At 46.4% G+C, this 25,340-nt stretch overlaps 1 protein-coding gene and 1 pseudogene across 1 annotated transcript; one reads left to right on the plus strand and one right to left on the minus strand.

Annotated features, from left to right (window-relative positions):
• Window positions 1-1,953: 1,953 nt before the first annotated feature.
• LOC146356161 (uncharacterized) lies at window positions 1,954-14,301 on the minus strand. The gene is made up of 6 exons (XM_084831641.1): window positions 14,224-14,301; window positions 13,027-13,532; window positions 12,397-12,517; window positions 7,827-7,912; window positions 6,541-6,667; window positions 1,954-4,876 (listed from the first exon to the last, which is right to left on the minus strand). Exons 2-6 carry the CDS (start codon window positions 13,438-13,440, stop codon window positions 3,834-3,836), a joined length of 1,791 nt encoding a protein of 596 aa, XP_084687767.1. The 5' UTR covers window positions 13,441-13,532; window positions 14,224-14,301; the 3' UTR covers window positions 1,954-3,833.
• Window positions 14,042-25,286, plus strand: LOC146356162 (uncharacterized; annotated as a pseudogene).
• Window positions 25,287-25,340: the final 54 nt, after the last annotated feature.

Consider the following 25,340-nt stretch of genomic DNA (forward strand, 5'->3'; position numbering starts at 1 on the left):
TAGACCTGTCTGGAAGAATAATCTAATATTCCCAGCGGCAGAATGTCACCAACACCGCCCCCCACAAAAAAGCACTCTGTGCCAAGGAAACTCTGCTCATCCCCTGCGCGCACACTCACTTCATGCTCACATTCACAACAATGCTTCCGGAAGGCCCTTCTGCAGGATCCCAATCCAGTTCCATAAATCCCTTTGAAAGACACCCAAGCTGGTGGCCAAAAGGCTGTTTTATGGCAGCTGACTCCACAAGTGCCTTACGCATTGTGTGAAGAAGTATTTGTTTTGACGTCTCCAGAATCTACTGCCAATCACTTTCTTTGGATGACGCCAAACTCTAACACAGTGGGAGAGGAAAAAGTCTCTCAATCCACTTTCTCCACACCATGCATCATTTTATGAAGTCTGAGATAATTCTTAATAATCTTTTCTCAAAACTGAAGAGCCCCAAACACTTCATACTTTCCTCATGGGGAAGGCATTCCAGACACCTTATTTTTTTATCGGTTTTTTCAGCATATTCTCTACCTCACAAATAACGTTTTGAGATGGGGGACCGTTCTGAACGGAAAACACAGGTGGGAAACCATCCCCATCCAAAAAATTGTCAGGCTCTCATGTCTGAAGATCGGCAAGTACTGCGAACATCTCCACACGGTCATCTCCATAACCCCCTGTAATCGTGAATTAAGCGCCTCTACATAGACAGGATACATAGACAAGCCACCAAGAAACAAAAGGGGAGGAATCTGTCCATTTGGGCTATTCTCAGTGGATAATATATAATAATGAATGTCACAGAATAGTAGGGGTTGGAACAGGCCTATAAGAGTGCCAAGACACTGAAACCTAGTCACCTGAAATGTGGCATGCATACTAAGGGTTCCCAAGTGGCATGCACCTCAGGGTTATTTTGTTTTTAAAATATTTAAATTATCTAAAATTAATTGACATATGTCCAGGTGGTTGAAGCTTGCAATAACAAATTCAGCTACTACAGGAAGACTTCCTTGACCAGCTTTGTCAAGCATAGCTTTGCCAAGCATAGCTTTGCAGTCCACACCGTTTGAAACCAGGGAAGATAAGTAGGCCAAGGGACAGAGTTATAGGCCTTCTCCCTCCCCCAACGTGTTGGGCAGGCCCCTCTCAGGGGAATTGAGTGGACAGACCCCTCCCTCAGGGGGATATTGGGGTACAACATGGCAGGGGCCCTGCCTAGGGGTGCCAGTGGGCATGACTTTACTCAGAAGAGGCGGGCACAATGCGTCCAACTCTGACAAAATGTGTAAGTTTGCTTGACACCTTGCTGTATCAAGCTAAGGGCTACTCCAATCTGTGTGAAGCTGGTTCGGTTCGCTAGTTAAGAAACAAAGAAGTCAAACAGCTGAAGGGAAAACGCAGGTCAGCAACCATCCCCACCCTCCGAAACTGTCACACACTTGTATTTGAAAGTTGGCAGGCACTGCAAATAATCACGAAGTCACACACTGTGGCAGGATATAGGGGTAATTAGTGATGTACGAATGTTATCAAATCCATTCCGTTTCTTTCTCGTAGCTTGTTAGGGATCTTTCGTTCAGTCATCCACAGTGATTTGAGAAAGTGTATCGAATCTGGTCCATGTTTTCCAGTTTGCTGTTTGCAAACTCCGGAGGTTTGCCTGTGTCTGCCTCTTTTCAAGGAGGGAAGGAAATCCCATTGAAAGCAAATTGCCTTCTGATTTGGGGGTGACAGACGCTGCTTTCCCACCCAAGCACTGCTTTCCCATCTAAAGCAACTGCTTTAAAAAAAAATATCTTAAAAGATGCCAAGCTCTGCCAGATGAATTGCATGGCACAATCCTATGCATGTTTAAAAAGTCCTACAACTCCCAGCATTCCTCAGCCAGCCATGCTGGCTGGGGAATGCTGGAAGTTGTAGGACTTTTTTTCTGTCTAAACATGCATAGGGTTGTGCCCTAAATAGCCAGTGAAATTCAAACTTTGAAGGCTTTCTTCTGCTTGGCTGAAAAAGAAGACTCCCCCATTGACCCAGGGAGCCAATGTGCCGGGAGGTACTCAGTAAAACAAAAAAGGGATCCTCATAATTTCATACGATTTTTAAAGGGGAGACTCACAAAACCAGTATCCAATCACAGAGCGTATCTCCCTCCACTGACTGAAGAAAAAAAAATGCATCGGCCACCAGCCTATAATCCTGCATTTAAAATGGGGTTTTCTGCTTCCATTTTAAATGCAGGATCACAACTGACTGCCTTTACACACGCTCCCTTACCAACCTCCCCCTCCCCCACCCCGCCCCACCCCGCCCTTCTCCCTATAGCTTAACTTCTGCTGTAGTTTTTTTCTCTTGTCCCCAATCCTGGGCACTTACCTACTTGGGAGTAAGCCACACTGAAAATGGGACTTACTTCTGAGTAGACATAAGATCACCCTATAGGTCTGCAACCCTCAGGTAAGCCCCACTGAACTTAATAGGGTGCTCTGAAACAACAGAGGACATTGCTTCTGAGGTGGGGTGGGGGATCAGATGTGTCTCCCTTCATTGCAGGGAGGCATTTTACCCTCTTCTCCCTCCATCTGAGAAATGCAGAGGCAGGAGATGCAATGGGCAGGCATTTGTCTGTATTTGTCCCAGCAATGGGCTAATGGCAGCTGCCATTAGCGTATCACGTTCCAGAGAGCCACTCCACACGAAATCCTCCAGAGCTGGAGGTAAGTGATGCCGTTCCACTGCGGAATCTGGAGGTCAGATTCTCTGGAATCCAGCCTCATTTGAGTCCGCAGCGGAATTCTCTGACATCCCTAGGGGTAACCTCCAACAAGACTCCAAGACTGTCTCCAACAGAAGTTGCAAAGCAGATCTGGGAAAACTGAGTTAAAAACAGCAGTAAAATCAGATCAGAGAAACAATCTAAAAAGCAACATTAGAAGAAGTCCATAGGAAAAGAACATCGGAAAGTGCAACCCTATACAAGTCTACTCAAAAGTAAGTCCCACTGAATTCAATGAGGCCGATTCCCAGGTAAGCAGGTACAGGATTGCAGCTGTGAAAACATCCTTTGGCAGGTTGTGCCAGTCACAGAAAAGGCTGCGTGCCTCCTGCCCACGTGTTGCACTTCAGAGGCTGGAGAAGGACGTCAAGAAAAAATTGGAAGGGTGGCACAAACTGGAATAGCTCAGGGTGGTTTTTAAGGTACTCTATTCTGAGGCTGTTCTTGGCTTTAAATGTCAAGATCCACACTTTGAAGTGAGCCTGGAATCGGAGCAGAGGATTTAAAGTCGAAATGATATACCCCCAACCAGCCCATTTTAGTCAGACGGTGGCACCCTGTACGAACCAGTTTCCAAACTGGCCCCAAATGCAGGCCCAATTATTACCATAATTGTTACCTAAAAAGGACAGGAAAAACCTTTTCTCCACACCCCAGGCACTGATATGGTTCCTCTCATAGGTGGATTCTTTGATGCGAACAGATGGTTTGGCCATGACTAAAATGCTTTCCACACTCCAAGGATTTCTGTGGATTTTCCCATGTGGATTTGTCAGTTGTGAAGTGGTGTATTTGTGACTACGGTAGCTCTTTCCATTTATACAGCTTTTTGCCTCGTGTGGGTTCTTTGATGGGAAATAAGGCGGGAGCTCTGAACTTTTTCCATATTCTAGGCATTTAAATGACTTCTCTCCTGTGTGGATTCTTTGATGGGAAGTGAAATATTTGTGGCAACTGAAGCTCTTTGCACATTCCAAGCATTTATAGTTTCTCACCTGTGTGAGTTCTTGGATGTTTGCTAAGGTCAGAACTGCAACGGAAGCTTTTTTCACACTCCCAAGAATTAATATGGTTCCTCCCAACTGTGGATAGTTCGATGGGAAGTAAGGTGGACGCTGCTGCTGAAACTGTTTCCACACTCCAGGCATTTATATGGCTTCTGTCCTGTGTGAACTTGTTGATGGCGCATAACACTTGTGCTATAACTAAACCTCTTCCCACAGTCCAAGCATACAAATGGTTTCTCTCCTGTGTGACTTATTTGATGTGTAGTAAGGTTTGACCTCCGAGCAAAGCTTTTTCCACACTCCAGGCATTTATATGGTTTCTCCCCAGTGTGAGTGCTTTGATGAGTAGTGAGATTTACCTTTTGAACAAAGCTCTTTCCACACTCCATGCATTTGTAAGGTTTGTCTTCTGTGTGTATTCCTTGATGAGTAGTGAGTGATTTACTGCTACTGAAGCTCTTTCCACACTCCATGCATTCATATGGTTTCTCCCCTGTGTGAGTCTTTTGATGTGAAATAAGATAGTTTCTCCTAATAAAACTCTTTCCACACTCCAAGCATTTAAATGGTTTCTCTCCTGTGTGAAGTCTTTGATGAATAGTGACATAATTGCTGTGACTGAAGCTCTTTCCACACTCCAAGCAAGTGTATGGTTTCTCTCCTGTGTGAATTCTCTGATGAGAAGTGAGGCTTGTGCTCTGACTGAAGCTCTTCCCACACTCCAAGCATTTAAATGGTTTCTCCCCAGTGTGAATTCTCAGATGTCTTTTAAGGCTTGATTTATCACTGAAGCTCTTCTGACACTCTGAGCACTGAAATGGTTTTTCCTCAGTGTGGATTTCCCAGTGAGCAAAAAGGCTTGATTGACAATGGAAGCTTTCCCCACAGACAAGACACTGGCTACTTTCCTCTCCTTTGTCTGTTTTTAGTTTGACTGGGATTTCAGAGACATCACCACCCTGAGATGCGGAGAATCCGTTCCTCCTTCCTTGTGTGGCTTCAGGTTTTCTTCTCTCCTCATCCCCCTCTTTACACTGGGCTCTTTCCAAGAACACCCTTTGTGATTCTTCTTCATTCTCACTTACTCGCCCATCACCTCCTGGAAAAAAGAGAGACTATTGGTTAGCGCCCATGAGAGGAATAGAGCCTTTGAAATCAATAAATTAACATAACTAAGGGTGCAATCCAATGCACGTTTAGACAGAAAAAATATCCTACAACTCCCAGCATGCCCCAGCCAGCCATGTTGGCTGGGGCATGCTGGTAGTTGTAAGACTTTATTCTGTCTAAACGTGCATTGGACTGCGTGCCCTAAGTGCATTTGTGAGAGACAGATTTGCTTTGCTTCCCTGCCACCTGCTAAAACTGTCTTTTTAAAAAAAGAGAGAGATGAAAAAGAAAAACTGACCCCGCTGCATCTGGCAAGCTGGGTTGACCAGGTGCAGGACCCCTGATATAACTGATGTATTTATCATTACATTCATATCCTGCCTTTTTTCCTTCTCCAAGATGTGCAAAGTGGCTCACAGAGCCCTCATTCTCCTGCCCATTTTATCCTCACCACAACCCTGTGAGGTAGGTTAGGCTGAGAGTCAGTGACTGGCGCAAAGGCACCCAGTGAGCTTCATGTGGAAGTGGGAACCTGAACCCAGATCTCCCAAGTCCCAGTCCAACACTCTAACCACTTCACCACACTTGCTCTTTGATAACCAGGGTCCACATCCTGTCAATAACCGGGCTAAGCTAGAGAGGTCCCGCTGAGAGAGTGTGAGCAGCTATTACAAGGAGAAAGAGAGAGCAAGTGAGTGAATGAATGAGGCAAACACCCGCTCTTGAGGTCTTTGGGAGCCGCCAGCAGACTGGGAAGAGGATGCATGAGCAGCTGCAGGGAGAGGGAATTGTACAAAATTACCTCCCCCCACATTCCGCTGACATATACCTTTCATCAACAGAGGTACACTAGTTTGATACGACCCTATGCCTATGGATTGTCAGGAAATGTGCCTATCTTTATTAGATATTTCTTCCACAATCAAATGTTTAGGGTCCATATTGGTTCCACATGGTTATATACTGTGCTAGAATATCCAAAACCCCCACAAGGTTGCACCTCCAGGATTTTCTTGATCTTTCAAAATGAAGGAAGTCTATCAACAAGTTTCCACACTTTGTTAAGAACAGCTTCCGTCAGTGCTTGTAAGTGATACCATATGGGTTTTATAGAAGGATAACAGACTGCCCATCACCATAATTATAGGTAGATTATTGCAAATAATATTACAAACGCCATTGTAAAATGTTAAGAAAAACTGACACCATTTTCTTATGAGCCCCAAAACACTCTTCCCCAAACAGTGGACCAACAAGCATCTGTTTGGTGACAGAACAGTGTCACTGCCTGCCCAGCTTAGTTTGAAATGGCGATCCTAGAAGAAACCACAGAGGCCAGCCACATAGGAAGGCGACAGTAGCAAGAATGCAAAAAGGTTCTACTTTCTTTCTTTAGCACCTGTAAACTGATTTGATCAACCAAGGGGAAAAGGGAGCCTTACCCAGTGAGACCACGATTGGGGGTGGGGGGAGACAGCCCACAAGCCAGACAGGCAGGAAGAGCACAACTCAGGATATTGAAATGCAGCAAGAATGCAAAAAGGAAGTAACGTTATTGCTTTAGCACTTGTACACTGGTGTTCATCAACTGCAAGAAACAGGGAGCCTTACCGGAAACTGATTTGATCAACCAAGGGGGAAAGGGAGCCTTACCCACAGAGATCACCATCCCACAATTCTCCTCCATGACTTCCCAGTGCAGGGCCCTTTGGTCTGGGTCCAGCAGGGCCCACTCTTCCTCGGTGAAGCACACAGCCACCTCCTCAAAGGTCAGCAGATCCTAAAAGGGAAGGAAACATTTCATTCTGACAGAGCATGGAAGTTATTCCTCTTCTTAGCAGAATCCAAAAGTATGCCAATGGAAGATTCCAGCCTTCAGGAGTGGCATTCACAGCCTTCCTACTGGGCAATTTGGACTCATGCAACAGGATAAGGACGATCCTTTCCGGCCCAGCGAAATGTGATCAAACACAGGCACCCAGTCTTATCATTGTAACATTTTAAATAAAGAAGGAAATCTTTGCAAAGGCACATCTCCTTCTGAATGATATGACAAGACCATCATCTTAGTTCTCCTGGAACTCCAGCACAGGGGTGGTCTTCTTTCAACACAAGGGCCGGATTTAGTTCCAGGGAGGCTTTCAGGGGCTGCACTCCAGTGATGGGAGGAGCTAAAGGCAAAAGGGGTGAGGCCCAAAACACCAAAATTACCAGCGTATGTTAGCTGACAGCTCTTACCACCTTCTGGGGAACCCCAGTACCAATAGGGATCAGAAAAAACAGCTGTAAAGCTGGAAACCAAAGTGAAAATAGGAACAGCTGCACCAATTGAATTCCCAACAATTACAAACTCTTAGAGACTTTTCTGGAGGGAAGAAGTAAGGGAGTGGGAATCCTCCAGAAAAGTCTCTAAGGGAACACTCCAATGAATGTTTAGACAGAGAAAAAGCCTACAACTCCCAGCATGGCTCCATGGCTGGCTGGGGCATGCTGGGCATTGTAGGCCTTTTCTCTGACTACCATGCATAGGATTGCACCTAAAGAGTTTGCAATTCCCCTGATAAAGACCCATGTCAAAACGCTTTGGGAATTCAATTGGTGCAGCTGTTCTTTTTGGATTCTGGAACCCCTGAGGGCTAAATTGGGACAACAGGAGAGCCAGATTTGACCTCCAGGCCTGAAGTTCGCCACACTCTGCTCAAGCACTTCTCTGGGGAATATGCCATTTTCTTTCTGTTTCCAGCTGTTTTCCTTTCCTTGCTTGCCATAAATCCCAGGTGTAAACTGGGCCATCTAAGGAGAAACCCTATCAAAGATGGCATGAAATGGCCCAGAACTTGCAGGAGGAGATTTAGGTGGGCCCCTGTAAGGCTGTGGCTGAGGAGGTTGAAAACCCAGCAGGTAATCCTCAGCCCATCTCCCCGGTCCCCCTCCCGTACCTGATCCAGTTGCACAGAAGCAGTTTCCATTGCACCACAAAGGAGAGACGAGCGAGTACATTTTGCTGGTATCCTTGGTCCATCTCCTATGAGAGCAGAATGGTGTAGGGAAGATGTATTAATTCATTACAGCTAGTCCCTCACTTTTTAACCATGATTGGCTCCCAAAGCCGGGGGCCGGAAGAACTGTGGATGGACTCCAGCGGTGGCTGATGGCCAAGAAAACAACCGACAGAAGCAGCCCTTTCATTGATGCGCATTTCCTTTCTATGGGTTTTGTGTTTTTGTAAAGACCTGACGATATTTCAGTTTCATGGGGGCAATAAAATTATTTCCATCTCATGGGGGGGCTTACATCGTATCACCACATTATCCTCATAACAACCCTGTGAGGTAGGTTGGGATGAGAGTCAGTGACTGGCCCAGAATCACCCAGTGAGCTCCATGGCAGAGTCGGGACTTGAACCTGGGTCTCCTTAGTCCCAGTTCAACACTCTAACTACGATGGCATATATACACACACGTATATATCTATATCCCCTTCGTGGATCACTGCCTTGTTGTGGCGAAGGGGCTTGCGTAACTCAGTGAAGCCATAAGCTATGCCGTGCAGGGCCACCCAAGACAGACAGGTCATGGCAGAGAGTTCTGACAAAATGTGGTCCACTGGAGAAGGAAATGGCAACCCACTCCAGTTTTCTTGCCAAGAAAACCCCATGGAACATATCACAAGGCTAAAAGAGATGACGCCAGAAGATGAGCCCCTCAGGTCGGAAGGTGTCCAATACACTACTGGGGAAGAGCAGAGGGAATTTCCAAGTAGCGCCAGAAAGAGTGAAGCGGCTGGGCCAAAGCCAAAAGCACACTCAGCTGTGGATGTGTCTGGTGGTGAAAAGAAAGTCCGATGCTGTAAAGAACAATATTGTTTAGGAACCTGGAATGTCAGATCAATGAATCAAGGTAAGCTGGAGGTGGTCAAACATGAGATGGCAAGACTGAACACCGACATCTTGGGAATCAGCGAACTAAAATGGACAGGCATGGGCGAATTTAATTCAGGTGACCATCATATCTACTACTGTGGGCAAGAATCCCTTAGAAGAAATGGAGTAGCACTCATAGTCAACAAAAGGGTGGGAAAAGCAGTACTGGGGTACAATCTCAAAAACGATAGAATGATCTCAGTACGAATCCAAGGCAAACCATTCAACACCACAGTGATTCAAGTCTATGCCCCAACCGCTGAGGCCGAAGAAGCTGAGGTTGATCGGTTCTATGAAGACCTACAACACCTTCTAGAACTAACACCAAAAAAAGATGTCCTCTTCATCATAGGGGATTGGAATGCTAAAGTAGGAAGTCAAGAAATCACCGGGATAACAGGCAGGCATGGCCTTGGTGTACAAAATGAAGCAGGACAAAAGCTAATAGAGTTTTGCCAAGAGAACACGCTGATCATAGCAAACACTCTTTTCCAACAGCACAAGAGACGACTCTACACATGGACATCACCAGATGGTCAATATCGAAATAAGATTGATTATGTACTTTGCAGCCAAAGATGGAGAAGCTCTATACAGTCAGTAAAAACAAGACCCGGAGCTGACTGTGGCTCAGATCATGAGTTTCTTGTTGCAAAATTTCGGCTGAAATTGAAGAACGTAGGGAAAACCACTAAACCATTCAGGTATGACCTAAATCATATCCCTTATGAATATACAGTGGAGGTGAGGAATAGATTTCAGGGATTAGACCTGATAGACAGAGTGCCTGAGGAACTATGGACGGAGGTCCGTAACATTGTTCAGGAGGCAGCAACGAAATCCATCCCAAAGAAAAAGAAATGCAAGAAAGCCAAGTGGCTGTCTGATGAGGCTTTACAAGTAGCTGAAGAAAGAAGGGAAGCGAAAAGCAAGGGAGAAAGGGGAAGATATATCCAACTGAATGCAGAGTTCCAGAGAATAGCAAGGAGAGACAAGAAGGCCTTCTTAAATGAACAGTGCAAAGAAATCGAGGAAAACAACAGAATGGGAAAGACTAGAGATCTCTTCAAGAAAACTGGAGATCTCAAGGGAACGTTTTGTGCAAAGACGGGCAAGGTAAAGGACAAAGAAGGCAGGGACCTAACAGAAGCAGAGGAGATTAAGAAGAGGTGGCAAGAATACACAGAAGAACTATACAGGAAAGATCTGAATGTCCCTGATAGCCATGGTAGTGCGGTCACTGAACTTGAGCCGAACATCCTCGAGAGTGAAGTCAAGTGGGCCTTAGGAAGCATTAGTAACAACAAAGCTAGCGGAGATGACAGTATTCCAGCTGAGCTATTTAAAATCCTAAAAGATGATGCTGTTAAAGTGCTGCACTCAATATGCCAACAAATTTGGAACACTCAACAATGGCCGCAAGACTGGAAAAGATCAGTTTACATTCCAATTCCAAAGAAGGGCAATGCCAAAGAGTGTTCAAACTACCACACAACTGCGCTCCTTTCACATGCCAGCAAGGTGATGCTCAAAATCCTACAAGCTAGGTTTCAGCAGTATGCGAACCGAGAACTACCGGAAGTACAAGCTGGGTTTCGAAGAGGCAGAGGAACTAGAGATCAAATTGCCAACTTTCGCTGGATCATGGAGAAAGCAAGAGAATTCCAGAAAAACGTCTATTTCTGCTTCATTGACTACGCTAAAGCCTTTGATTCTGTGGATCACAACAAACTGTGGCAAATTCTTAAAGTGATGGGAGTACCAGACCACCTTACCTGTCTCCTGAGAAACCTGTACGAGGGTCAAGAAGCAACAGTAAGAACCAGACATGGAACAACTGAGTGGTTCAAAATTGGGAAAGGAGTACGACAAGGCTGCATATTGTCACCCTGCTTATTTAACTTATATGCAGAGTACATCATGAGAAACGCCGGGTTGGATGAATCACAGGTCGGAATTAAGATTGCCGGGAGAATTATCAACAACCTCCGATATGCAGATGATACCACCCTAATGGCAGAAAGCGAAGAGGATCTCAAGAGCCTCTTGTTGAGGGTGAAAGAGGAGAGTGCAAAAGCTGGTTTGAAACTCAACATTAAAAAAACGAAGATCATGGCATCTGGCCCTATCACTTCCTGGCATATCGAAGGGGAAGAAATGGAAGCAGTGACAGATTTTACTTTCTTGGGCTCCAAGATCACCGCAGACGGTGACTGTAGCCATGAAATTAAAAGACGCTTGCTCCTTGGGAGGAAAGCTATGGCAAACCTAGACAGCATAGTAAGAAGCAGAGACATCACCTTGCCGACAAAGGTCCGTCTAATCAAAGCTATGGTTTTCCCCAGTAGTAATGTACGGCTGTGAGAGCTGGACTATAAGGAAGGCTGAGCGCCGAAGAATTGATGCTTTTGAACTGTGGTGCTGGAGAAGACTCTTACGAGTCCCCTGGACTGCAAGGGGAAATCAACCCCGACTGCTCATTGGAAGGACAGATACTGAAGCTGAAGCTCAAATATTTTGGCCACCTAATGCGAAGAGAAAACTCTCTGGAAAAGACCCTGATGCTGGGAAAGACTGAAGGCAAAAGGAGAAGGGGACGGCAGAGGATGAGATGGCTAGATAGCATCACCGATGCAATGAATATGAACTTGAGCACGCTCCGGGAGAGAGCGCTGGACAGGAAGGCCTGGCATGTTATGGTCCATGGGGTCACAAAGGGTCGAACACGACTAAACAACTGAACAACAACAACATATATCTATATGCATAACACAAACACACACACACATAGATATTTATATAAATAAAAGATGGGGAATTGGATCCAGATTGAAGTGGGGTCAACAGTGCTGGTGGCAGAGTACTTCCTTGCCCCCTCTGTCCCACGGCAGCCCCTCCACCCCCTGAAAATGCTGCACAGAGACTCAGGGGACCCTGCTGAATGGGGTGAGCAGTGATGGAGGGGAGGGGGCGATCCCCGAAAATCAAGTGGAGGGTCCTTTTGCGAGTAAAGCCCTTCCTCTCACAGGAGTCGTCATTCTGTAGCAGAAGGCAGATCCTGCATCTAGCACCACGCATTTTGTGTTTCTGTACACATTTGATACATATCATGCATTGGGGTGGGGAAGAAACAAGAAGCCTCTTCCCCTCATTGGCTCTTACAAAGTGCTGGTTCGGATAGGCAAATGCTTACAAGTGCAATCTTATACATGTTTAGACAGAAAAGTAGATCCTGGATCCAACCCCACGCATTTGTGTTTTTGTACACATGTGATAAATTCCAGTTACGGAGGAGGGGGGTGGGGAAGACCTTCGACCCTCCTTGGCTTTTAAAAAAGTGCTGGCTTGGATATGTAAATGCTTAAGGTGCAATACTATCCATGTTTAGACAGAAAAAAGCCACACAATTCCCAGCATGCCCCAGGCAGCCATGCTGACTGGGGAATGCTGGGAGTTGTAGAAATTTTTCTGTTTAAACATGCCTAGGCTTGCGGACTAAACAGTTGAAAAACTAAACATCTGCTGGAGACCAGCAGGATATTCTTGAGAAGGGGAAACCGAGGTGAAATAGGGCCTTCAATCATTACCCAGTAAGGTGGCCTCTCCGTCACACTCCTGCATGATCCACCCGGACAGCGGCCTCTGCATGATGCCTGACAGAGCCTTCCCTGCCTCAGGACGCTCAGAGGCCACTTCCACAAACAGGTTCTGTACCAGAAGCACAAAGAGAGAGACACACAGACGCTTCTGAATGTTATGGCATGTTTTCCGTTTCGTTAATTAGACTGATTAATTAGTTACAACTATATCCCAACTCCTTTTCTTCTTGCAAGGAGACCAAGGCGGCTTACATGATCCTCCTCCTCTCTGTTTTATCCTCACAACAACCCTGGGAGGTAGCTTACGTTCGGAGCCCAAAGTCACCCAGTGAGCTTCATGGCCAAATGGGAACTTGAACCCAGATCTCCTGAGTCCAACACTTTAACCACTACAATACCCTGGCTTTTATTATAATAAAATATATCTTTTAAAAAAGGAAAGAGGGAAGCTTAGAAAGGAATCATACTAGACAAGGCCCAAGTTGCAGTTTCAGCAATCATCCCTTCTTTGGGTGATTTCCAGAAAATGAAAGGGGGGGGGGCAACTGGAGGGGATTTATATGATGTACCTGGAAATATTCTCAGTTCTTTGAAGTGACCCAGATGAACGGCTCTCACCTGCTGCTCTGCCTGCTTTTTGTTCTCTGCCTGGCTCAGGAGGAAACCTTCTGCCAGGGCCACCGCCTGGGAACTGGTCACCGCTCCGCATTCCCTCACCCAGCTCTCCATCTCTGGGGGCAGGACGGTCAGGAACTGCTCTAGAATCACTAGGTCAAGGATCTGAGCCTTTGTGTGTTGCTCTGGTCTCAGCCACTGACGGCAGAGACCGTGGAGTTGGCTGCAAACGTCTCGGGGCCCCTCGGCCTCCTGGTAGCAGAACTGCCTGAAGTGCTGGCGCTGGACGTCTGAGCGGAGGGTGCCTTCTCCCAGGGTCCTCTGCCCAGTTCTTTCCCAGCATTCCCCACTGCTCCCAGCCTGGATGGTATGAGGGGCTTTTCTCTCTTCTGGGCCACCGAAGTACTCTTCCCCCATGTTCAATTGTGCTCCAAGGCAGGCCGTCACATGGTTGAAGGATCGCTCTCCTCTTCTGCCAGATCCTGCCTTTTGGGTGGGGATGCCGAGCCCTGCAGAAACATCAATAAGAATTAAAATGCTTCTATTCGTGCGTTTCCCGTTGGTTTTACTGCATTTGCTTTTACTCTGCCAGTCATCAAGGGTGACTTATCAATGGAATAAATAAAATAAGATCTGTGAATTAATCAAAGTCCATCCTACGACCAGGTAGGTCTTCCCTCTGTAGGAAAGGCAAATAATGAGAGAAGAGAAATCCATCCCTCGCAGGCCACGATTTGTTTCTATACCGCATTTCCCCTAATTTTTGTGCTCAAAGCAGTTCCCAGGTCAGACAACTCAAATGCAATGACCGTAAGTATACAACACTATAATATACACTAACAATTCAATTACATTTTTCACTGAAGACGGAAATGCCCTAACAATTCCTCCTTTACTCTTTCTCTCCACCTTCGCTTGCTCCCACTCCCATAACTGCTGCCTACGCTTCTCCCTCCTCCCTCCGCCCCAGTCCGCCGCCCAGACCAAATGTAAACTGGCTTGAAACTGGTTTGGGCCGATGGGCCTCCTGGCTTGGCTGAGAGGAGGAACCATCAGGGGTCGGTGGAGAAATCGGCCACTTTCTGCAGATCCAGGTTGCCAGACCTCGGCGTGTTTCCTGGAGGGATTTACCCGATCCACCGCCAGCTGCCCCAGCAAAAGGGGGCTGAGCAGAGGTGGGTGAATTCAGCAGGTTCTGACCCGTTCTTTGCTCCCTCCGCGCCGCCACCTCGCCGGGGGCTCTGCAAGGAATGTTCGCCCAAGGCAGGAGAGGGAGGCGCGTCTGCTCTGGGAGGCACAGAGCTCCTCGGCACAGGCCCTCTCTGCCTTCCTCTCTAGGAATTCCCTCCCCTCCAGTTCCTTTAACTCGTCGGAGGCCGAGTAGCAAAATCTGTCTAGGAATTCAAGGCTGCAGCCCTGTCAGTGCTTGGCTGGGATTAAGCCCCCACTGGAAACAATGGACTAATAATAATAATAATATTATACAACAATGTGATGTGGCTGCAAAAAAGGCAAATGCTCTTTTGGGCTGCATTAATAGAAGCATAGCTTCCTGTCTCCTGAGAAACCTGTACGAGGGTCAAGAAGCAACAGTAAGAACCAGACATGGAACAACCAAGTGGTTCAAAATTGGGAAAGGAGTACGACAAGGCTGCCTATTGTCGCCCTGCTTATTTAACTTATATGCAGAGTACATCATGAGAAACGCCGGGTTGGATGAATCACAGCTCGGAATTAAGATTGCTGGGAGAATTATCAACAACCTCAGATACGCAGACGATACCACCCTAATGGCAGAAAGCGAAGAGGATCTCAAGAGCCTCTTGTTGAGGGTGAAAGTGGAGAGTGCAAAAGCTGGTTTGAAACTCAACATTAAAAAAACGAAGATCATGGCATCTGGCCCCATCACTTCCTGGCATATTGAAGGGGAAGAAATGGAAGCAGTGACAGATTTTATTTTCTTGGGCTCCAAGATCACTGCAGATGGTGACTGTAGCCATGAAATTAAAAGATGCTTGCTCCTGGGGAGGAAAGCTATGGCAAACCTAGACAGCATAGTAAGAAGCAGAGATATCACCTTGCCGACAAAGGTCCGCATAATCAAAGCTATGGTTTTCCCAGTAGTAACATATGGCTGCCCCTTCATGGATCACTGCCTTGTTGTGGCGAAGGGGCTTGCGTAACTCAGTGAAGCCATAAGCTATGCCGTGCAGGGCCACCCAAGACGGACAGGTCATGGCAGAGAGTTCTGACAAAATGTGGTCCACTGGAGAAGGAAATGGCAACCCACTCCAGTATTCTTGCCAAGAAAACCCCATGGAACGTATCACAAGGCTAAAAGAGATGACGCCGGAAGATGAGCCCCTCAGGTCGGAAGGTGTCCAATATGCTACTGGGGAAGAGCAGAGGGTATTTCCAAGTAGCGCCAGAAAGAGTGAAGCGGCTGGGCCAAACCCGAAAGGACACTCAGCTGTGGATGTGTCTGGCGGTGAAAAGAAAATCCGATGCTGTAAAGAACAATATTGTTTAGGAGCCTGGAATGTCAGATCAATGAATCAAGGTAAGCTGGAGGTGGTCAAACATGAGATGGCAAGATTGAACATCGACATCTTGGGAATCAGCGAACTCAAATGGACAGGCATGGGCGAATTTAATTCAGGTGACCATCATATCTACTATTGTGGGCAAGAATCCCTTAGAAGAAATGGAGTAGCATTCATAGTCAACAAAAGGGTGGGAAAAGCAGTACTGGGGTACAATCTTAAAAATGATAGAATGATCTCAGTACGAATCCAAGGCAAACCATTCAACATCACAGTAATTCAAGTCTATGCCCCAACCACTGAGGCCGAAGAAGCTGAGGTTGATCGGTTCTATGAAGACCTACAACACCTTCTAGAACTAACACCAAAAAAAGATGTCCTCTTCATCATAGGGGATTGGAATGCTAAAGTAGGAAGTCAAGAAATCACCGGGATAACAGGCAGGCATGGCCTTGGTGTACAAAATGAAGCAGGGCAAAAGCTAATAGAGTTTTGCCGAGAGAACACGCTGATCATAGCAAACACTCTTTTCCAACAGCACAAGAGGCGACTCTACACATGGACGTCACCAGATGGTCAATATCGAAATCAGATTGATTATGTCCTTTGCAGCCAAAGATGGAGAAGCTCCATACAGTCAGTAAAAACAAGACCTGGAGCTGACTGTGGCTCAGATCATGAGCTGCTTCTTGCAAAATTTCGGCTTAAATTGAAGAACGTAGGGAAAGCCACTAAACCTTTCAGGTATGACCTAAATCATATCCCTGATGAATATACAGTGGAGGTGAGGAATAGATTTCAGGGATTAGACCTGATAGACAGAGTGCCTGAGGAACTATGGACGGAGGTCCGTAACATTGTTCAGGAGGCAGCAACGAAATCCGTCCCAAAGAAAAAGAAATGCAAGAAAGCCAAGTGGCTGTCTGATGAGGCTTTACAAGTAGCTGAGGAAAGAAGGGAAGCGAAAAGCAAAGGAGAAAGGGGAAGATATACCCAACTGAATGCAGAGTTCCAGAGAATAGCAAGGAGAGACAAGAAGGCCTTCTTAAATGAACAATGCAAAGAAATCGAGGAAAACAACAGAATGGGAAAGACTAGAGATCTCTTCAAGAAAATTGGAGATCTCAAGGGAACGTTTTGTGCAAAGACGGGCATGATAAAGGACAAAGAAGGCAGGGACCTAACAGAAGCAGAGGAGATTAAGAAGAGGTGGCAAGAATACACAGAAGAACTATACAGGAAAGATCTGAATGTCCCTGATAGCCATGATAATGCGGTCACTGAACTTGAGCCGGACATCCTAGAGAGTGAAGTCAAGTGGGCCTTAGGAAGCATTAGTAACAACAAAGCTAGCGGAGATGACAGTATTCCAGCCGAGCTATTTAAAATCCTAAAAGATGATGCTGTTAAAGTGCTGCATTCAATATGCCAACAAATCTGGAACACTCAACAGTGGCCACAAGACTGGAAAAGGTCAGTTTACATTCCAATTCCAAAGAAGGGCAACGCCAAAGAGTGTTCAAACTACCGCACCATTGCGCTCATTTCACATGCCAGCAAGGTGATGCTCAAAATCCTACAAGCTAGGCTTCAGCAGTATGCGAACCGAGAACTACCGGAAGTACAAGCTGGGTTTCGAAGAGGCAGAGGAACTAGAGATCAAATCGCCAACATTCGCTGCATCATGGAGAAAGCAAGAGAATTCCAGAAAAACGTCTATTTTTGCTTCATTGACTACGCTAAAGCCTTTGATTGTGTGGATCACAACAAACTGTGGCAAATTCTTAAAGTGATGGGAGTACCAGACCACCTTACCTGTCTCCTGAGAAACCTGTACGAGGGTCAAGAAGCAACAGTAAGAACCAGACATGGAACAACCGAGTGGTTCAAAATTGGGAAAGGAGTACGACAAGGCTGCATATTGTCACCCTGCTTATTTAACTTATATGCAGAGTACATCATGAGAAATGCCGGGTTGGATGAATCAGAGGTCGGAATTAAGATTGCCGGGAGAATTATCAACAACCTCCGATATGCAGACGATACCACCCTAATGGCAGAAAGCGAAGAGGATCTCAAGAGCCTCTTGTTGAGGGTGAAAGAGGAGAGTGCAAAAGCTGGTTTGAAACTCAACATTAAAAAAACGAAGATCATGGCATCTGGCCCTATCACTTCCTGGCATATAGAAGGGGAAGAAATGGAAGCAGTGACAGATTTTACTTTCTTGGGCTCCAAGATCACCGCAGACGGTGACTGTAGCCATGAAATTAAAAGACGCTTGCTCCTTGGGAGGAAAGCTATGGCAAACCTAGACAGCATAGTAAGAAGCAGAGACATCACCTTGCCGACAAAGGTCCGTCTAATCAAAGCTATGGTTTTCCCAGTAGTAATGTATGGCTGTGAGAGCTGGACTATAAGGAAGGCTGAGCGCCGAAGAATTGATGCTTTCGAACTGTGGTGCTGGAGAAGACTCTTACGAGTCCCCTGGACTGCAAGGAGGTCAAATCAGTCCATCCTAAAGGAAATCAGCCCTGAGTGCTCATTGGAAGGACAGATACTGAAGCTGAAGCTCAAATATTTTGGCCACCTAATGCGAAGAGAAAACTCCCTGGAAAAGACCCTGATGCTGGGAAAGACTGAAGGCAAAAGGAGAAGGGGACGGCAGAGGATGAGATGGCTAGATAGCATCACCGATGCAATGAATATGAACTTGAGCACGCTCCGGGAGAGAGCGCAGGACAGGAAGGCCTGGCGTGCTATGGTCCATGGGGTCACGAAGAGTCGGACACGACTGAACGACTGAACAACAACAACATATGGCTGTGAGAGCTGGACTATAAGGAAGGCTGAGCGCTGAGAATTGATGCTTTCGAACTGTGGTGCTGGAGAAGACTCTTACGAGTCCCCTGGACTGCAAGGACGTTAAATCAGTCCATCCTAAAGGAAATCAACCCTGAGTACTCATTGGAAGGACAGATACTGAAGCTGAAGCTCCAATATTTTGGCCACCTAATGCGAAGAGAAAACTCCCTGGAAAAGACCCTGATGCTGGGAAAGATTGAAGGCAAAAGGAGAAGGGGACGGCAGAGGATGAGATGGCTAGATAGCATCACCGATGCAATGAATATGAACTTGAGCACACTCGGGGAGAGAGTGGAGGACAGGAAGGCCTGGCGTGCTATGGTCCATGGGGTCACGAAGAGTCGGACACGACTTAACGACTGAACAACAGAAGCTTCCAAATCCCGGGAATTACTAGTTCCCCTCTACTCAGCACTGGTTAGGCCTCATTTTAAAAAGGATGCAGACAAGCTGGAGAGGGTTCAGAGGAGGGCAACAAAGATGATCAGGGGTCTGGAAACAAAGCCCTATGAGGAGAGACTGAAAGAACTGGGCATGTTTAGGCTTGAGAAGAGAAGACTGAGGGGAGAGATGATAGCGCTCTTCAAGTACTTGAAAGGCTGCCACAGAGAGGAAGGCCAGGATCTCTTCTCGATCATCCCAGAGTGCAGGATATGGAATAATGGGCTCAAGTGAATAATGGGCTCAAGATTCTGGCTGAACACCAGGAAAAACTTCCTGACTGTTACAGCAATACGACAGTGGAACCAGTTTCCTAGGGAGGTGGTGGGCTCTCCCACACTGGAGGTATTCAAGACGAGGCTGGACAGCCATCTGTCAGGGATGCTCTGACCTGGATTCCTGCACGGGGCAGAGGGTTGGACTCGATGGCCTTGTAGGCCCCTTCCAACCCTACTCTTCTATGATTCTATGATATAAAGTGCCTACAACTTTCTAAGCACCGTACAGACATTAAATGAGAAGGCCATCTCTGTGTGCAGGCTCACCATCTAATATAGGCAGAGTACAGAAGGAAAAAGGAGCGAGGAGGGAAGAGGAAAGCAAGCATTGTAGTGGCTGCACCTCCTCTCTGGCCCCCAGATGGGGCCAGGTTATCTATTATTTACCTCTGGGTAAACACGCATAGGACTGGGCTAGAATCCAGTAAAATATGTATTATACAGATTTTTTTTTTATGTCTGTTTGGGTGTTGAGTTTGGGGTCATAACATAAGAACATAAGAAGAGCTGTGATGGATCAGACCAAAGGCCGATCTAGTCCATCTAGTTCAGGATGCAATGGCCACTAGTCGTGATAGCTATGTGCTGTCTCCAGTACCAGAGGCAGTGAGCCTCTGTGCACCAGTTGCTGGGGAACATGGGCGGGAGGGTGCTGTTGCACTCGTGTCCTGCTTGTGGGTTTCCCGTGGGCAGCTAGTTGGCCACTGTGTGAACAGGGATGGACCCTTGGTCTGATCCAGCAGAGCTCTTCTCATGTTCTTATGTTCACACAGTGGCCAACCAGCTGTCAACAGGAAACCCACAAGCAGGGCAGGAGCACAGCAGCACTCTCCTGCCCATGTTCCCCAGCAACTGGTGTACACAGGCACACTGTCTCTGATACTAGAGGTAGCACGTAGCCATCATGACTAGTGGCCATTGATATCTTTATCCTTCAGGAATTTGTCCAACTCCCTTTTAAAGCCATCCAAGTTGGTGGCCATCCCTACATCTTGTGGTAGCAAATTCCAGTAACTCTGTGCTGTGTGAAGGAGACCTTCCTTTTATCTGTCCTGAATCTCCCACCAATCAGCTTCATGGGGTGACTCCTTTGGGTTCTAGTATTAGGAGAGAAGGAGAAAAAATGTCTCCCTGGCCACTTCCTCCCTAAGTGCGCGTATGAGACTGGAGCCTTTGAGTATCCCACTTCCACCACCTTCTGTGGCCTTGACGAATGTCTGTCAGCTTTGACGAATATCTGCCTTTGATACTGGAGGTAGCACAGAGCCATCAGGACTAGTAGCCATTGATAGCCTTCTCCTCCAGGAATTTGTCTAACCCTCTTCTAAAGCCATCCAAATTGGTGGCCATCGCCACATCATGTGGTACTGAATTCCATAGTTTAACGATGCGCTGTGTGAGAGAGGAAGAGCTAAGCGTAGCATATGGCATCAATATATTACAACTGGAAGATGTCCATGGTCTGCTGTTAAAGCAGAGGTTGTGTTTGTGTCATCATCATAAACCTTTGCAACATTAGACTACGAGAAGAAGACAATACTATCTCAAAGATGTCTTCCTGTTTGACAGCCTTGATCCCTAAAGAAATGATCGATGCAGGCTGTCCACTGGTCAAGTCCATTTTTGCTAAGGATGCCGTGGCAGAATTTTTCTCAAGTGTCTGCTGTAACTGGCCAACAGTTCAGGAAATACCAGGAATAGACAGTTCCTATTTTGTGGCACAAAATATTCTAATAAACTGCAGAACTTGTTGCTTGCACTTCAGGTTTGCTACAAAAATGGCTTGCTTCGATTTTGGTACTGTGTCCCTGCTCTATGACAACAGAACCATAGTTTCTCATTACAATCAAATAAAGTCTCCTCACTGTTATGTTCTTGGTAGAAGAATCTATGAATGCACGACTATTTGTTTTACTGGATGGCATAGGAACTGCTGCTTATGATCCATGCCCTGCTGTAGCAGAATTCTAACAAAAGAAAAAACAAAGATACAGAGAAGCAGATATCACTGTACAGGGAGATGGATTTTGCTAAGTTGTTTGTAAGGAACTTCTTGTTACAACTTGTTTCAGAAATACTGGTGGTTTGTCAGAATCCTAAGAATTATTGTAAAATGTGCCCCTATGTTCTACTGTTTCGATTCAGTTTCATTTTAGTCAGGTTTTCAGTGGCTTCCAATCTGAATTTGTGTTCTTAGTTCATTGATTATATTTTATGTCCATTTCTGTCCACTGGGTGTCCAAAAGCGAAGACTCGGTGTCCATTTGAACGCAGAACTATTACTTTAAAATTGCCCACTCCTCCTCTGCATGCTTACTCAGAAGTAGGCCCCATCTTAGTCCAATAAGGGATTCATCCCAGGTATTGTGGCAAGGGGTAGCTTGCAGCCTCTGATTCTCAGACAGAGAGGTGTTACTGCTTGGATTTCTAAGGGTTAAATGAATTGAAGGTGGTGAATTCCTAGAGAGGAAGGAAATTGGGTGGGGGGAGTGGGGTGCAATGCAAAGAGTTATTGCACTGTCCTGCTGCAACACAGAGCAGCCAGAATAAGGAGCTGAAGTTTGCACACCCCCTTCTGTGGGGGAAAGTGACCTTGTTTCTTTCCGACCCCAGGAGGACCAGGTGAGGCCTCCTCCTGCCTTGTGCATTTGGGTGAAAGAGATCCAGAAAGCCGCAGGGGAAGTGGGGGAGACTTGGCAGAGGGTGGGCAAGGGAGGAGGGGTAGGGAAGCCCCCAAGTGGACCTCAGAGCCCCCAGAGCCGCTGCAGAGAGAAAAAGCAACGGCAGCGGTGTCTTGGCCAGAAGACAAAATCCCAGTATCCATATTAGTGTAATAATGCTGCTCTTTGGCCAGCCAAAAGATCACACTGGCAACAAACATGCAAGCTTTTGAGAACTACAGATCTCTTCATCAGGCAAGATCGGTATTTGTTTATTTAAAGTTTTTTTTTTATCTCCCTCTTCAGCCAAAAAAGGCTCTCAGAGCGGTTTTCTATCAATCAGTAAAACAAGACAGGCCCTGCAGGTTTACAAGATACGACACACATGGAAAACGGGACAGGGAGGGAAGAGGAACAAATTAAGTAGATTTTCAGCTGGTTGGGTGGAATGGCCCTGCTTGCACTCTCATCTCCTGGGGTGGGGGGACAGTCCAACTAGAGCAGCCCCTGGTGTTCCTTACCCGGCTTAGCTCCTGCCTCCCTCACTCCATCTTCCTTTCCACAGGGCAGATTAGGTCACTTGGCTCTGTTGGGTGGCCGGCAGGGAAGGCACTCCAGTTGTTACACGACGTTGCAAGATGTTACAGAAAGCATGCAGGGGGGGCGGGGAGAAAGATAACTTGATGTTGAAGTCATGGTTTCTGCACCATCACAATCTTGAGAAGGAATGGGGGAGAGGGTCCGCAGACATTCAAATAAGGCTCCAGCAGGTGATGTGATGGTTTCACGTTTCACCTGGAGTTGTCCCTAGCGCCGCAAGGTAGAAGAAAGGCATATTTCACTCACACACACACACACACACACCCTTTTAAAAAATATTAAATCCAGCCAGTGGAGGCTTTTGACAAAAACCTCCATTGCAACGAGGATGAGACAATTTTTCAGTGGGTCACACCTTGGAGAAGATTGGACTTTCCCTCCCCAGCAGTAACACACTGTAAAATGCCCCGACCCCATGCTGCAATAAAGCTTTTAAAAGCCTCCATTGGCACCAATGGAGGCTTTTTGAAAGGCTTGTTGCAGCTGGAATGAGACCATCTTTTCCTTGGGGGTGGGGGTGGTGTTGTAGCATTGGGGAGAGATGGCTGAGAGGAAGCCAGGGCGATAAAGAACTGCCACAGGAGAGAAGAGGTGATGGAGTGAAGAGCCTTGTTGAAGGAACTTCAAGGGATGAAATGGTGGGCATCCCTACACAGTGATGACCCCTTAAGGACCCCACAGCTGTTGGAAGAAGCTTCTAGGCACAGAGGGAGGGTGTGCTCTGTGTGGGGTTGCCTTTGAAGATGGTTTGGAAGCTGCAGATTGTGCAAAATGTGGCAGCCAGACTGATAGGGACCAGCAGGTCCGAACATATAAGACCGATTCTGGCGCACTTGCACTGGCTGCCTGTATGCTTCCGAGACCAGTTCAAAGTGCTGTTTTTGACCTATAAAAATGCCTTTCCTGGCATGAACTGACCCGTGCACTACACTCTGCATCTAAAGCCCTCCTCTGGGAACCTCCTCCAAGGGTGGCTCGGAGGGCGGCAACAAGGGAGAGGGCCTTCTCAGTGGTGGCTCCCCATTTATGTTTAGACAGAAAATAAGTCCTAAAACCCCCAGCATTCCCCAGCCATGCATGGCTGGCTGGGGAATGCTGGGAGTTGTAGGACTTTTTTTTCCTGTCTAAACATGCATAGGATTGTGCCCATAAATGAATAAATAAGGCTCTTTCATAACTGGAAGCTGAGTCCCAGTCTCTATCTTGCACTCCACACAACACTGGTTTGTTCATTCATTCATTCATTTCATTTCTATACCGCCCAATAGCTGAAGCTGTCTGGGCGGTTCACAAAAATTAAAACCAAAAAGCACACAGTAAAACGATATAAAAGCATTAAAACCACAATATAACAATACAAGCAGAATAAAACCTAGCAGCAATGCAGAGATTTGAAATACAGATTTAAAACAGCAAAGCTAAAAGACTAGAAAGCTACAATGCTAAAATGCCTGGGAAAATAAAAAGGTCTTCACCTGGCGCTGGAAGTAGTACAATGTAGGCGCCAGGCGAACCTCACTAGGGAGCTCATTCCACAGCCGGTCTATCAACACCAACCAGCGTAGTCTGTTTAATACAGGGCAGGGTCTGTCTCTCCTCACCTCTGCTTCTTTTTGGTTCTGTTGCTCACAGTGACAGGTAACTAGGTATGTCCTTTGATTTCAGGCTTCCCTACTCTCTTACCAATTGACTCTCTTCTTTTCAGGGGGTGATGAATGGGAGAGTGAAAATGAAGGAAAATCAGGCAGGACGTTGGGAAAGCAGAGAAAAAACCCGGAAACAGTGCAGAGGAGGAGGAACGAATCCTCTGCTTCTCATGATGGCAATGTCTCTGAATTCCCAAGCCAAGAAAAAAGAGGCAAAGGAAAGGAAAGTAGTCAGTGCCTTCTGTGTGGGATAAGTTGTTATTGGAAATCAAGCCTTAACCTTAAGAGAACTCACACAGGGGAGAAACTGTATAAGTGCCCAGAATGTGGAAAGAGCTTCAGCCTTAGCAAAGCCCTCACTTCTCATCAGAGCATTCACACAGGGGAGAAACCATTTAACTGTTTGGAGCACAGAAAGTGCTTTTGTACTAGCAAATACTTAATTTCTCATCAAATAATTCACACGGGAGAGAAACCATGTAAGTGTCTGCAGTGTGGGAAGAGCTTTAATTGGAGAGACATCCTGATTTCTCATCAAATAACTCATACAGGAGAGAAACCATTTAAATGTTTGGAGTGTGGAAAGCGCTTTAATCAGAGAGACATCCTTCTGTCGCATCAAACGATCCACACAGGGGAGCAATCATATAAATGTCTGGAGTGCAAAAAGAGCTTCAGTAAGAGCACATACCTCATTTACAATCAAGAATCCACACAGGGGAGAAACCATATAAATGTCTGGAGTGCAAAAAGAGCTTCAGTAAGAGCACATACCTCATTTACAATCAAAGAATCCACACGGGGGAGAAACTCTATAAATGCCTGCATTGCAGAATGAGCTTCAGTCAGACCTCAATCCTCAGTAAACATCAAAGAATTCACATGGGAGAGAAACTGTATCATTGCTTGGAGTGTGAAAAGAGCTTCAGGCACAGATCAATCCTTGACAGACATCAAAGAATCCACACAGGGGAGATGCTGTACAAATGCCTACAGTGTGGAAAAAGCTTCAGGCAGCGCTCCAGCCTCACTTCACATGAAAGGGCACACACAGGAGTGAAACCATATGAATGCATGCAGTGCGGAAAGGGCTTTAGATGAACAAACCTCCTCTCACATCAAAGAATCCACACAGGAGAGAAACCATATCAGTGCCTAGAATGTGGGAAGAGCTTCAGTGCAAGTACCCACCTTTTTTCACATCAAAGAACTCACACAGAGGAGAAGCCGTAGAAATTCTTGGCCTGTAGCAAGACTTTTTGTTATTTATTATTTATTTCATTTCTA

The sequence above is a fragment of the Heloderma suspectum genome, chromosome 2 (genome assembly GCF_057233095.1).
Source record: "Heloderma suspectum isolate Gila_16-S chromosome 2, 16-S_ref, whole genome shotgun sequence".
Lineage (NCBI taxonomy): Eukaryota > Metazoa > Chordata > Lepidosauria > Squamata > Helodermatidae > Heloderma > Heloderma suspectum.